Here is a 14651-nt window from a genome sequence, read left to right as displayed (position 1 = left end):
GTTAGAGAACATTAGCACCACAAATAAAATTAGGCCTGCTAATATCACTGTCTCTGGTCTACCTTGCAGTACTGTCATAACCCACAGTGCCAAACACACATCATTATGTGCAACAGCTCCCAGCATAAGTCTTTCAGCTGGATGCAGTGCTAAACAAAAATGGCCAAAGACCGTGCCTCAGGCCTTCAGGCCCAAGGTCTGAATCAGGTGGTGCTCTGTGCAGTTCCTGAGGAGCGTGTGCAGAACTGGCTCAGGATGGCCGTGCTGTAATCTGCGCCCTGGAGTCTGTGTGGGAAAATCACTGTGCGCGTTTGTGTCAGGGCATCCTGACTTTCCCGTTCACGTGTGTGTGGTTGCATGCTTATCTTTCACACATTTTATTAGTCATGCTATGTGTGCTAAGCAGAACACATTAGTGTCACAAATAGTGCACGGTAACAGACACTGTTGGATCCCTTACAATGTTTTTTAGGGGAGTAAAGCCAGTATCTTTAGTCACAGCTCTCTCTGAAATGTGAAGTCGACTGAGTTCAGAAAGCACCACTGCAGGCCCACCACAGTAAAGGCTCAGTGTGCAGGAACATGTCCCAGAAATAAAGCCAGATTTCAGGCCTCTGGGCATCATATGGATGATCAAATCCACCCGGCACCGAGATTTAGGGGTAAATAATTATCATGAAATGCATGTTGTGCATTTAGCTCATAGGAGATGGAGTAAGACCAAGTAATATTACAGCCCACACACTGTGTGTGTGTGTGTGTGTTTGTGTGTGCATTTGTGTGTGCGAGTGCGTGTGTATGTGTGCGTGTGCGCGTGTGCGTGCATGTGTGTACGTGTGTGTGTGGTTGCATGTGTGTTTGTGTGTGCGTGTGTGTGTGTGTATGTTTGTGTGTGTGTGTGTGTGTGTGTGTGTGTGTATGTGTGTGTTTGTGTTTGTGTGTGATGGCTGTTCTGCGGGTTATAAATATTGGAAGCCCGGGTGAGCAGCTTTGGGCTCTGGTAGCGGTGCATGTACAGTAAACCACTTCATCGTCGACATAACAAACCAGCGGCAGCGCCCGGCTTCCTGGAAGAATCCCTGGCTGTTTTGTGCACGCCGTATTAACCTTGTTTTACCCTGCCAGTGGCCTGGCTGGGCCTCACGCTTCCTGCTGAACGCTACAGCAGCATCGCTACATCCCTGCCAATCCCGTCCCTCCCCTTGCATTAATCACAGCTTCATTCAGGATTGCGGCTCCTTTCAGCCACAAAGCGGGATATTCTCAGGTAGTGAGTGGAGCCGCAGATCGGGCGAGAAGGGGGGGGAAAGTGTCAATCATTCTTTGTGTGGCGTGCACAGCGCATCGCTGGCTGGGGAGATGCGGTCTGGGGATCTGAAAGCTTCTTTATTCTCCAGATGATAGGGACACGGGGGAGTGGTTGGGCATCTCTGGGATTTCATTGTGTGGCTGTACGGTGTGCCGTGCCCTTCAATCTCCCCCTCCCTCCCATTCCCTCTCCTCCTTTCTCTCTCTCCCTCCTTTTCTTTTTCTTCCTCTCTCTTTCTTCCTCTTCTCTTCTTTTCTTTTTCTTCCTCTCTTTTTTCCTCTTCTATTATTTTTCTTCCTCTCTCCCTGTCTTTCTTTTTTCTTCCCCTCTTTTTTCTTCCTCCTCTGTCCTCTTTCTTATTCTTCATCCCTCTGTTTATCTTTTCTCTTCTTTTCTTTTTCTCCCTTTCCTCTCTTCTCTCTCTCTCTTGTTTTTTCTTGCTCTCTCTCTCACTGGTCTCGCTCATGTCAGGCTGAGACCTCTCTCTTCTGCAGATAGCCATGCGTGCAGTAATCCTTTGTTGTGGGCTCGGTGATAGGCCAAGCCCTGAAGTGTAACTGAGGCTTCCACGCGATTTAGCGCTCGCGTTATCTGCTCAGCCCACCAGTGACCGCCGCACAGTCCGTAGCGTGACATAAATCTCCCTCTTTTTAAGTCCGGCTCAGAGGCAGTTTCCAAGACAATGGGACATGCGCGCTAACTCTGTGTAAACTCGGCTAGTTTAAGGACATCTGCGAAAAGGTTTACAATAGATGAGTGGCCGGTTAGCGTGGCAGCGCGGCATTATGGGAAATCCCTGAAGATAAGCGGGTCGTTCTTTTCATTTCTTTCATTAAAGATTAAAGCTATCTCTATGACGACAAGTCCTCATATTTTAAATATGGGATTATGTATGGGCAATAGAATAGAGCACAAAAGATCAGCAAGTTGAAGTATTGCCTGGACTTAAACCCAGACATACACTTTCTATTTTAAGGCTTTTTAAAAAAGGTATTTTGGAAGGAACCTGCATTTCACTTTTTTCTTTGGGCTAATGATCTGTAGCGACTGTAGAGCTAATGGTGGATCTTGATGTGTCAGTGACAGGGGAAACAGAAAAAAAGGCCAATGGTGACTAGTCAGCTCAAGTCAAAATGGATGTCTGTCAGTTTGTTTGAGGCAGCTTGCTTAAACATTTTTTTTACCCTCCATTTGGGGAAAATCATGCATGCGCTGAGACAGATTGCTTACACTGAGACCAGGGGGCTGTTCATTAGTCACGGTGTCAGAATAAATGGTGCGGGGGTATAAAATGGGTACTTTCTGAATCCTCTCGTCACAATCTTCGAAATACTGCCTTTGAAGCTTAAGTCCCTCGACATCTCAAGGTCCACAGACAGTGATGTCTGCAGATTGCTTTGCTGAGAGTGAATCTGTCTAATGTATTGATAATTAAAATCAGTCAATCTATATATTCACCAATTAACCATCATGGAATGAATAAAAAAAGACAAGGGGAGTGCTGCAACGATGGAAATGATTTGGTAATTAAGCTACAAATTACTGAGGGAGGGAATCCACAAAAGAACTGCGATGCATTTGCCCTTCAATTACCTGTCGCAAGAACCAGGAAAAAATTACATTTGCAATTTACGTAATTACACAGTTCAATTCAGTACCACTTGCAATAAGGCCCGGAAACCGGGTGGTAGTATAGGCACAGTCCATTTAAAAGCGATGCAATGTGCAAACTCATCAGCGACATACAACAGAACGTTATTTATAAACGTGATGTTTTTTCCCCCCCTCAACATCTCCTTTAGGGGCCGTTGGCTTTAATGACTTTTGCTTAGCGCGTCTTTTTAAACGAGTCCATGATCTGAGGTCGTCAGCGATGCCATTAAAGCGTGAGGTGAGCGGCTGAGCTGGGTGGTACTGATTGGGAGACTGCCAGGAACCGCAATAAAACGACAGCCCCCGAAGCTAACAGCCAGCTAACAACTGCCTTTGTGCCACGGGCAAAAAAAATAAAAAATAAAAGCGCAAAAACCCTTCTTGGAAAACAGGCAGGCAGGAAGCAGGCGGAGCCCGTCCTGGTTGGAGCCCCTCCCCCCGTACGTGTCAGCTGAATGCCAGGCTGGCCTTTCTTCGCTCGGCTTCTGTTGGAAGCTCTAATCAGGGAGAGGGAGAGGACGGCAAACGGTGCCCGGACCCTCCCTGTCGCTTCCAGTAAACACTCCGGCTCACCCGCACGCGAGCGAGGGGCCCCTCCCGTCTCTGTGCCACGCACACGCTCATTTGGGCACGGCCGGGGGGGGTGTTCCTCCTTCCCTCGGCCGGGGAAGAAAAATAACAATTAGCTCCTGACGCCGAAGCCGCACTCTTCACCACCTCCATTGAGATATCGCCGAAGCGCCGTGGTGCACCATCTTGTTTTGATTAGGCCTCAGACAGGCCTAAAAAAAGATGCTCGTTTTCCGTGTTGCCCGTGTGTTTTTTCCGTGACGGTTTATTTAAGTCTCTGCTGCGTTTTAGACGCTGAGGAGGCTGTTGTGGACGCAGCCGTTCGTCCGCTGTGAGCGAGTGTCACTCCCGACAGTTGCCTGGATTCGTTCCACGCTGTCGACTCCATTGACTTCAAAATTGTTTTTTTTCCTTCGCAAACACGGTTTGGCAAAAAAAAATTGATTGTGTTGATGAATCCGGCAAACTGTGTTTATGAAGAAATAAACACTCGCGTTTATTTGCGAGTGGAAGTTCGGAGCGAATGTGGACGCAGTCCAAGGCGGTGTGTGTGTGTGTGACTGTGTGACTGTGGCACTTTAGGGAGTCTCTGTCAGCGTGCGGCCTCTGTGAGGGAGCGCTGGTGGAATGGGGCATGGCAGGGAGGTGAGGATGATGGATTCTTCCCTGGGCCAGCCTGCCGAGGCGTTTGGATGATAAGCAGGTCTGAACACGGTGTTAAGGCCGCAGAAGTGTGTGGATGATAAGCAGGGCTGAACACCGTGTTAAGGCTGCAGAGTTGTGTGAGTGATAAGCAGGGCTGAACACCGTGTTAAGGCTGCAGAGCTGTGTGAGTGATAAGCAGGGCTGAACACCGTGTTAAGGCTGCTGAGGTGTGTGAATGATAAGCAGGGCTGAACACCGTGTTAAGGCTACAGAGTTGTGTGTTTCATGAGCAGGTCTGAACACCGCATGCTCTTCTTTTGCAGGTGATGGACTGGATCGAGAACCATGGGGAGGCCTTCCTCAGCAAGCACACGGGTGTGGGGAAGTCGCTGCACCGCGCGCGGGCACTGCAGAAACGCCACGACGACTTCGAGGAGGTGGCTCAGGTGGGACGCGCCGAACGAAGCGCCCGGCGGGGGTCCCGCTTCGTCACGACACCGCCCCTTTCCAAAAATTCTCCTCCTTACAGGAGGCCAGAACACACAGTGTGCACAGTACCACTTACATGTGCTATAACATACCCAGCGCCATAACCCAGATCTCGCTCTGAATCACCCGCCCCCCCTCCCAAACCCCCACGACTCCCCCCCCCAAACCCCCACGACCCCCCCTCGCAGGGCATCGGCTGGCTCCTCTCAGCCGTTGGAGATGGGCTCTTTGTTTGAAAATATCTCATCTGATCTGCTGATTGGAAACAGCTGGGCTCTTCGGCCTTGTTATACTGCAGATTTAAAATGGCTCCCTGTCCAAGCCTGTAAGCCTTTATTTTATGTTCCTATAAATGTTCAGTGTGACGCATAGATAGAACTGTGGGCCCTGGGTGGCATGTGCCTAAAAATATCTTACGAAGAGAAGACATGGCCATTGTACCTCACATAGAATCAGAAAGATTTTTTTTTCCTCTGTCTCCCTGAATGTCTGCCTGTTTCTTTCTATTTCTGTGCTAGTAGATAGATATGGAGATATAGACAAGGAAATATGAGTTAATAGTAACCATGGCTTTAGACAAAATAGCTTGCTAGTGCTGAGTGTCTGTATTTACTGCTTTACTTTTCAGATGTTCATATGAAATTCAAAATGGCTGACATTAGTATCATTGGGTTGAATTCTGCTGTTCTTGACAGACAGTGGCAGTCAAACTTGTGAGAAATGGTTAAAGGTTAAGAAATGGTTTATAAAATGGCTATGCCAACATGCTATTCTCAGATGTTCTTTAGAGATCTGTTGAAACTCATAGAAATGGACAAGCCGGGTGATGGGACTTTCCAGATAGTTCTTTAACTGCAGTGCAGTCCACACAGGGATGCCCCAGATGACAAGAAACAGTCCAAGCACTGAAATGAGACATAAACCTTTTTTTTCCTCCCTTTTCCGTTCTTTTTCTCTGTTCTTTTTTCTTGTTCTGATTCCTTGCATTTGTCAAAGGAAATTTCTCATTCTGGAACCCATTTGTATGTCCAAGTTTCAAAAGTGAAACCAGTTACTAACATAATGGAAAAAAGATCATTGAAAATGCTAACTGTTTTTTTCTGAATTACTGGAGCAGAAAGTTGCTGAAATTTGTACTACGTTTTATCGAAAAAGCAAGGCCAAAGAAAAGAATTGGCTCGCATAATTACGCATTGCTGTGAGCACATGAGTGTAGCTGCCGAAGATATGGACAGCATTAACACCAGTACTTGGATCCGGTTTTTATTGGCAAAGTGAGATGTAATCCTTGCATTATGATGGATTTTGTATATTTGGGTCAGATGATTTACCTCTGTTGGGATGTACAGCTCTAAAGAGCTAACATACAGTATGCAAGCTTGCACTTTGGTATCTGAATATCAGAAGTCCACCAGGCACAACTTTAGAAGGAGAAATGAATAATTATCCTGCAGGGACACTTTTATTTTTCTAACGTGTCCAAAACACACTACAACAAACATCCTCCTCTGATGGATATATGAGGGGTTCATATTTAATCCATACATTGACAGTTGGGCCACACTGAATAATATAAGATTACTAATAGGAATTTGCAATCATATAGACTGGCACAGTACTTGTATTTCAGACAATGTTTGGGACATTTATTGTTTTGTCTATAATCATCTAAGATGTGCACATGTTTACTGCATTTACAGTTAACATTGATTACACGCAGTGCACGCACAGCCCTGCCTTGATTTCCTCTGTTAGCCCAGTGAATGGATTGAGTCACTCACCAAAATGGAAAATTGATTATTTTGAATTGTCATAGGAGGGTTGTTGAGTGTAGTGGTCCAGAGAAAATGAGGTATATTCTAGTCTTAAGTGTGTTACTGGGGAAAATATGATGCGCAAGAAAAACAGTATAATTTCTCCTCAGAACTGAACTCTGCTCTCCCTTTGAATCTGTAGAACACGTCAAACATTTTATTGATCCTGGACATGAAAGGGGTTGAAGCTCGTTCTGCCCTCGGTTATGATTAGTGAATGTCATTGAAAGACAAAAAAAAAAAAAAAATCAAACGGTACAAATAGTCTGGATCTCACTAACCATTAAAGATGATTTATTTGTTATTTGCTCTTCTTTTCATCCTTTATTTGCTTGTTATTTGTCTGACCCAAATATATTTTGCCAACGGAACGCTCGGCAGGGATTTGCTTTGAACGAGCAGTTAATAAAGAGGAGAAATCGTGGCTTTCGTTTGTGCCATCTGGTTCTGATGCTCGCAGAATTCCTCAGTGGAATAGACTGACTGAAAGAGATAACATGAATCCGGCAGTTTAAGAAAAAGAAGAAGAAGAAGAAGAAGAAGCAGAACAACAGCATTGAGACAGACACACCTTTCCAGCAGCCGATTGTATGCAGAGGTTGAAGGAGGGGGGTGGTTACGTCTGCTGTTATGTCAAAGGGGGCGGAGCACTGGGGGGTTGTTACGCCGGATTGGGTCTGCTGGCAGGGGGAGGCGGTCAGATTCTCTGAGGAAGGGGAGGAGCTTCAGGACTGATGAGAGAACTGGGCGCAGTGATTGGGTATCAGCCATAACCTCCACAGCTGCATTGTTCCTTATGTGAAGCTATGTTTTGCTCCAAACAGAGGCGGAGAGATGTCACGATTGTACAGGTTGAGATTGTGGTCATGCCCTGTACAAGGGCTGGGCAGACACATTATTCCATATGTGTCGATGTCTAATCTTGTTTATGCTATGAAGGTCTTTTGCTTTGATACCGCCATTGTGTGTGCTTTAATGCAATGATCCCCCTACTGAGCGCACACAAAGAGGATTTGGACTAGGTCTGGGATATGATTGGGATATATGAAATCTGTAATACCAGCATGATATGGATTTTTAAATCTATAAAAATTGGGTAGAAAATCTATAGTAGGAAAATCAGCCTGATATCACACAGAGTCTACATAACGTGCTTTACGTTACAGGAGCACAACTGAGACTTTAAATTCTGTGGTGCATCGTTATTTAAAAAGCGGATTGGATAAATAAATAAATAATCCGCAGATTAACCAAAAAAAGGCTTAGCTGGGGATAATCGTAAGATTTGCGGGGCTTAGACACCCACCGTAGTGTAAAAGAGTCTCGTACGGGCTTTGGCCCAAACTGCCGATCTCCCATTGGCCGCGGTTGTTTTAATCCCCGCCTCTGTGATCGAGACGGTTTTCCGTAGTTTGGGTAAACCTCTGGAGCGGCCCCAGGTGGGAGTCCGTCCCGACCGTCCGGGCCGTGCCGACGTCACGTGTTTTCCCGCGTGCGAGGACACGCCCCCGTGGGTGTCGGCTCGAGGTCAGGTCCGGCGTCTGACGGCGGCAGGGATTTGGCCGGCCCGTGCACGCGCGACCCGGATACTCGCCCCGTCTCACGGCTCCCTCCTCACTCGCTCCGGGCGCGGTGGTGAAAAACAGCATCTCTGCCTGGCAGTGCTGGGATTACAGAGCCTGGGTTTACACCACACTCTCAGCACAGATGGCCTCTCTCCCTCCGTGTGATGCCATCGCTCCGGGGAGTTTACCAGGTGCCCCCGTGGGAGAGATCTTAGACTGAGGGAGGAGAGGAGAGGAGAGAAGAGAGGAGAGGAGAGAAGAAAGGAGAGCAGAGAAGAGGAGAGGACAGCTCAGCAGAGAGAGAGAGATCTTAGACTGAGGGTGGAGAGGAGAGAGGAGAGGAGAGGAGAAGAAAGGAGAGGAGAGGAAAGGAGAGGAGAGGACAGCTCAGCAGAGAGAGAGAGATCTTAGACTGAGGGTGGAGAGGAGAGAGGAGAGAAGAGGAGAGCTCAGCAGAGAGAGGGAGATCTTAGACTGAGGGTGGAGAGGAGAGAGGAGAGGAGAGAAGAGGAAAGGAGAGGAGAGGAGAGGAGAGAAGAGGAGAGGACAGCTCAGCAGAGAGAGAGAGATCATAGACTGAGGGTGGAGAGGAGAGAGGAAAGGAGAGGAGAGGAAAGGAGAGAAGAGGAGAGCTCAGCAGCAGAGAGAGACAGAGACAGAGGTCTTGTCACGTGTGCGTAACCTGGCTCTGTGTAGTATCTCTGGTGTTTGTTGGGGCGGAGAGAACACTCACAAGCAGACAAGCTCTGAGGCGCGGAGCAGCTAGCCAGACGGGGGAGGCGAACGGAGAGATTACAAGGCGGCCCGCACCTGGAGTGCAGATCAGGACTTCGTCCGAGCGCGTGGAGCAGAGGGAAGCTCCTGCTGGACATGTCCGGTCCCACAACACCAAAGAGAGTAGGCCGCCCCAGGACGAGGGCCAGCCCAGGGAACGAGAATGCTGGGGGAGAGGAGAGTGGGAAGGAGGAGGAGGGAGTAGGGAGGTAGTAGCGAGAGGAGGATGGAGAGTGTGCGAGGGGTTGGGGTGTCGGAGGAGGTTGGGGGGAGCCCAGGAAGTTGGAGGCGTGTGGGGGCAGAGGTGGGGTGTGGGGAGGAGTTGGGGGTGACGGGAGGGTGCGGGATGTGCGGGAGGAGGTTGGGGGTGTGCAGGGTAGGGTTGGGGCTGTGCGGGAAGACAAGGGGTTGGGGTGTGTGGGAGGGGGTTGGGGGTGTGGAGGAGGTTGGGGGTGTGCGGTAGGGGGTTGGGGTGTGTGGGAGGAGGTTGGGGGTGTGGGGAGGGGGTTGGGGGTGTGCGGTAGGGGGTTGGGGGTGTCGATAGATAAATAGGTGCGGATGCTGCCCGTCGCCTCCCTCCACCCGGCTGTCGTCGGAACGTTCCAGCGCGCGTGGGGCGACGCGGGGGGGAGGGCGGGGGCGGTTAGCAGACGCCGCGGCCTCAGCTGTCTGTCTGGGGGGGGGGGCTAAACTGCCGTTAATGACTGCACTGAGGAGCATACCAGTCATTCAGAGGGGATCACTGCCAGATTACTGAGGAATGCGGGGAGTCTGTGCTCCAGCGGAGTCTGATCCCTGCCAGATGAGAGTGCTCGCGAGCAGGGCCGATCTGAGCGTGTGCGCGTCTGAGGCACGCTTTCCGCGAACCTCCGCTTCACCGAAACAGCACTGATATACGCTTTATTACATATTACAACTCAAAGAGATGAACGTGTGTTTAGTAATGCAGGAGGGCGGGGGCCTCTGTAGCTTTCAAATGCGGCTGTTTTATTGCGCTTTCTGCCAGTGCCTATATAATACGTCACGTAGCAGGCCTAGAGTTTAAAAAAAAAAAAAATTCTAAGCGGTCTCTTCCCTCTGTTCTGTGAAATTGCTCTTCTTATCCACCAGGTCACGCAGCGGTCGACGCCCCGCAGCGCCCCTCTGTCGTTCGAACCGAGGGGCGAGCGGTCTCGCGCGCGCGGTCCTGTTTCTGATCCCCGCCGCGGCGTCCCGCTGCCCTGCCGCCCTCGTCTCTAATCAGTCCTTCAACCGACAAAAAAAATAAACTGAATTTTAAAAAAAGACGCGGAGCCCTTTCTTTCGATCTTGCTGTCTCGTCGCCGCGTCCGCTCCGCTGGCGGACGCGCCGATTCTGAGGCGGTCACATCGACGCGTGACGCGCGCTAGCAATGCGCCGCCGAGAGAGCGAGCCGCCCCGGAATGCGTAAAACGCGCGGGCGGCGGCGGGAAGCGGTTAGCGCTCTAAGCTCAGCGCGGTTTAATATTAAGGCTAAGCCGCGCGGCTGGGGCTAACGGATTACCGTAATCGTCGCGCGGCGGATTTCCCGGGCTGGGTTTCGCCGGGCTGCGTCTCCCTGGCGCTCGGTCGTGCCGATTTATCGATCCGTTGTCGTTTGTGACGGCCGTGTTTGTTATCGTGACTTCGTTTTTTTTGGGAGAATTGAGTTTCGTTTTTTTTTCCTTCTGCCTTTCTTTCAAGGTAATAGAATTACCTTGAATGCTTGCGATCCGCTTTTATATCCTGTGGAGCTGTTGTGGAGTCTTCAAACTTCGCTGAATTCGTGGCTCCGGTTAAAGCTAACGGTGGGAGTTATATTGTCTGTGTTCCTCAGGCACTGGCTGCGGGTCTACATGCCTGACCCCACCGCGCAGCGTGTGTAATTGATTCTATACGCTCTATTCCATATTGGCAGCCGACGCACGTCTTCGACTGCTCGCGTCTGAGTTATTTTTATTTTTTGGGGGCGCGAGAACCACAGGGCGCCTGGTAAGCAGGCTGTAAATTTTTAGGTTTTAGGAGCGTAGAGGGCGCGGAGTGTCACAGAGGTTGCGCTGCGGTGCGCAGCCGGCGTTCGTGCGGACCGCACCGGGTCGCTGTGAGCAGACGAGGGTTCGTGCGAAAGAGTGAAGAGAGTCATGTGGTTCTGAGAGCCGGGCTTCCCGCGCGGATCGCCGGCGGTTCCAGGAATCCTGTCAGATCGTATTCGCGGATCTTAGCGAGCGATGATGCGAGCGCCACAGCTCACATTGCATGCTGGGACGGCCATCACTTTAGGGTGATGTCAGTGCCCCCGCATCATTGCATTACAGGCATTTAGCAGACGCTCTTATCCAGAGCGACTTACACAGTTTTTACATAGCATTTTTACATTGCATCCATTTATACAGCTGGATATATACTGAGGCAATGCAGGTTAAATACCATACTCAAGGGTACAACGGCAGTGTTCTACCCGGAACATCACCGGGTCTGCACTGGGATATAAGAAACTGCATCACTCAAGTTACACAAATCACTATTATGTCAAAATGTGTATCCACGGGTAATGATCCTGAAGTCAGGGAGTTATCCCTCCGTTTGTTCTGGTTAAGGGCCATTACTGGTTTCGCTCTCTACAAAATTACTAAAATAATTACTTCTAACATTGAATCTGTTTCTCTCATTTGTCATAGTCATTAGTTATACGCTGTATGGCAAGATAACAGATCCGTATAGTATGTCTGCCCCACTGGTTTTGCATTGCATCTCACTGATGTAAGCGATATACAGCAGATCATATTGCAGGTACTTAACAAAGCAATTAGTGTCAAATAAGTACAATCTGCTGAGTGTGCAGGACAATAGAAAATTGCAGTCATTTTACAGTGTTGGCTGGAAGGAGGCAGCCGGTCGTCTGTGCTGTGCTGTGCACATTGGTTTTCATGTTCAGATGGACCCGTGCGGTCTGGGCTCTTTGGAAGACTCTGTCTGGCGTGCGTTCTGCTTGGCTAAAGAGGAGATGCTCCGTCAGAGTCAATACCGCTGCCCACACAGCAGGTACACACAGCACACGCCAGACACACACTTTAGACATGAAAGGAGGTCTCGCTTGTTCTTACTGCCGTCGTTGTATTGCTTTAAATAGTACTGCTAGTACGGCTAGTTCAAAATCCGTACTGCTTTGTCCAGACTCCAGTTATTGCATCAGAGTGATTTGAATGCCAGTTTTTTTTCTCCCCGTTTTGCTCTTTTATCCCGTAAAATATAATTGATTTAAAATGTTGGAGTTGGATTAATTTAATCACGTTTGTGAAATCCCATGAATCCAGCTGACATTATTTTTCTTGAGGTTTGGAGCAAAAGTCGTACTTTAGGGGATTAACTGTTTGACTTGTTGATTTTGTGTGAATGTGTGTGTGTGTGCGTGTGTTTGTGCCTGTGAGTGTGTGTGTGTGTGTGTGTGTGAGCACACGTGTGCATGTGTGAGTGTGTGTGTGTGTGTGTGCCTGTGTGCATGTGTGTGTGTGTGTGCCTGTGTGTGTGTGTGTGCATGAGTGCGTGTGCATGTGTGAGTATGTGTGTGCATGCGCCTGTGCATGTGTGTGTGAGAGAGAGTGTGTGTGTGTACACATGCCTGTGTGTGTATGTGTGTAATGGCAGTAAAAGCCTGATCTGACTGAAACACTGTACATCCCGCATATTTAAACAGTGGGATGAACGGTGTCTGTACAGTTTAACCCCAGAGTTTGATTGGGTGTCAGAGCCGCCGCTCGCCGCTGTGTTCGAGCGGAGGCTTCGATGCGTGTTGCTGTTGGCCCAATGCCGGCCCTCTGTCGGGGTCCCCCCTGGCCCCGCTCACCCCAGGGGGTGCCGCTGGAGCCCCTGACCCTCCCCTCTGCTCCATCGGGACATTCGAGCCCTCGGCGTCTGCCGCTGTGTCTGCAGCTTTAACGCCGAGGACGCGCTGTTGAAACGTGATGCTAATTAACAGACGAGAAACGGAAGCTCCCGGAAAGTCAGCCACCGCTGTGTCTTCGGCGCTGTGTCTTCGGCCTGGGAGAGAGCCAGGTCTCTGGCTGCTGACTCGACTGTGATGTCCCCCGGAGTTCTGTCATCGCATCCCCCACCCCCACGCCCTCCCCCTGCCCCCCCTGCCCCCCCTCTGTCGGGCTGGTTGTAGGGATTAAAGAGGAACTGAACCGTGTGCCAGCTCTGTGTCCCAGAAGGCTGTTAGAACTCCTGCCCTGCGTCTGTCTCCCGTGTCTCAAATTCAAATTCAAGTGTGCTTCTTTTGCAAGACAAGTGAGCTGCATTGCAAAAGCATTAAAGTACACAAATGAAAAAAATGAAAGTAGATACATCCCCCCTTCCCCCTCCAATAAGCACATCACCGATATTAAATGCCAGTCTGTGATCTTTAGATAGCCAGGCCTTTTTGTGATGGTCACTGAGTCTGTACACCCCCGTTTCTCTCTCACTCTCTCTGTCTGACACACACACACACACACACACACACACACACACACCTGAGGTCCCTCGCGCTTTGCTTATTCACAGCTTTCACTGTTTTTTAAACAATGAGGGGATGTAATGACCATCACACACCATTGACTTGCAGCTCCTTCCTGGGTGATGCAAGACAGCCATTCTGCATGGAAAGGCTCCCCACCAGTCAGCTGTGGCGGTGAGGTTGGGATCCTTTCAACAGAAGATGATAGAACTGGAGAGGAATGTTAGAAACTCAGACAGGACGCTGGGGGAAATCCCTACTCTTTCTTATGAGTGGTTTGGGATATTTAATGGCTTCAATAACTCAGCACCTCGTTTGATCTCAAAAGAAAGTGTCTCCAGCAGCATTGTCTCCCAGTTTCTGCGCCGATTTCCTACTCGTTCCAGACGGAAAACTGCCTTACAGAATTCCCCTTCTCAGAACAGCCTGGTTTTCCCAGGGAATCCTCCGCCTAAACAGGTCCTAACTAAGACAGGACCCACTTCAACCCCTCCATTTGGTAGCGGAAGTCTGCCTGTATGCTAAAGCTACTGATTATAGTCCTCGTATTAGCGTCACATTTGCACGCTACGTGCTGGTATATACCTGGTGTGTGCACCATGCGTACTTACCTCTTCCCCATATCAGCACTATATTTCAATACGTAAGCCAGTTCTGTTTTATTTCCCTGCTAATCCCATGTCCTTATTCAAATGTCTCTGTGTAATTCTACGTGAACTAGTTAGGCTTAGGCCGTACAGCAGGAATCCTTCAGCGGTAAGAATTGCTGGGGTCTTGCAGAGCAACATTTGTAATCCTGAGCGTGCTCAGATCAGACATGAAGAGCGGTTACTATGGGAACCACAGAAACGGCAAAGCCACTCTGTTTTATAGAAGGGTTAACCCTTGCAACATGAATACGGTATACTGTGTACAAGCTAGTCTTGTACTGTACCTCTCACATTAACTGTAAGAGCTTCCTTGATAGAGCACAATTTGAATGGCTTTTCAGTGCTTTATCTGGATTTATGGCACCATAATGTAAAAAATAATCAGTTTTGTTAAGCAAATTTACGCTCAAGGAGAACAAACCATTAGCATGGCTCATTAATGTGGCAGATAATTTAATTAATTTACCAAATAATGCTTTTTATTTAAAAGAATATCTTGAATTGATATAAAGAAATCCCTTTCCTCACATTGTCTCATTTGCAATGTGCATAATCGCCTGTGTATGCTTAGAATTAGCTTAACAAATTGTATAATATTGTATATGACAGCTGGGCGCTTTATTGCCATGGCCTGGAGGAGACGTAAATGAACATAAGAATGTTTGATGGAGCCTAGCCAGGCTTCTCAT

At 49.0% G+C, this 14651-nt stretch overlaps 2 protein-coding genes across 4 annotated transcripts in view; both read left to right on the top strand.

Moving 5' to 3' along the window:
• LOC135241271 (kalirin-like) overlaps positions 1-4785 on the top strand; it is an 84935-nt gene extending 80150 nt beyond the window's left edge. Inside the window, exon 10 of the mRNA XM_064311511.1 lies at positions 4501-4785. Within this exon, the coding sequence (XP_064167581.1) occupies positions 4501-4770 (270 nt within the window). The 3' untranslated portion in view covers positions 4771-4785. The remainder of the gene's footprint in view (positions 1-4500) is intronic.
• Positions 4786-8875: 4090 nt separating this feature from the next.
• kalrna (kalirin RhoGEF kinase a) overlaps positions 8876-14651 on the top strand; it is an 83355-nt gene continuing 77579 nt past the window's right edge. For all 3 annotated transcript variants that reach the window (XM_064311502.1, XM_064311510.1, XM_064311504.1), the window contains exon 1: positions 8876-8922. In XM_064311502.1, the coding sequence (XP_064167572.1) occupies positions 8916-8922 (7 nt within the window). In that variant the 5' untranslated portion in view covers positions 8876-8915. The remainder of the gene's footprint in view (positions 8923-14651) is intronic.

Source organism: Anguilla rostrata, chromosome 15 (assembly GCF_018555375.3).
Source record: "Anguilla rostrata isolate EN2019 chromosome 15, ASM1855537v3, whole genome shotgun sequence".
Lineage (NCBI taxonomy): Eukaryota > Metazoa > Chordata > Actinopteri > Anguilliformes > Anguillidae > Anguilla > Anguilla rostrata.
The sequence above is the reverse complement of the archived record's forward strand: the minus strand, read 5'-3'. Positions and strand labels throughout refer to the sequence as shown.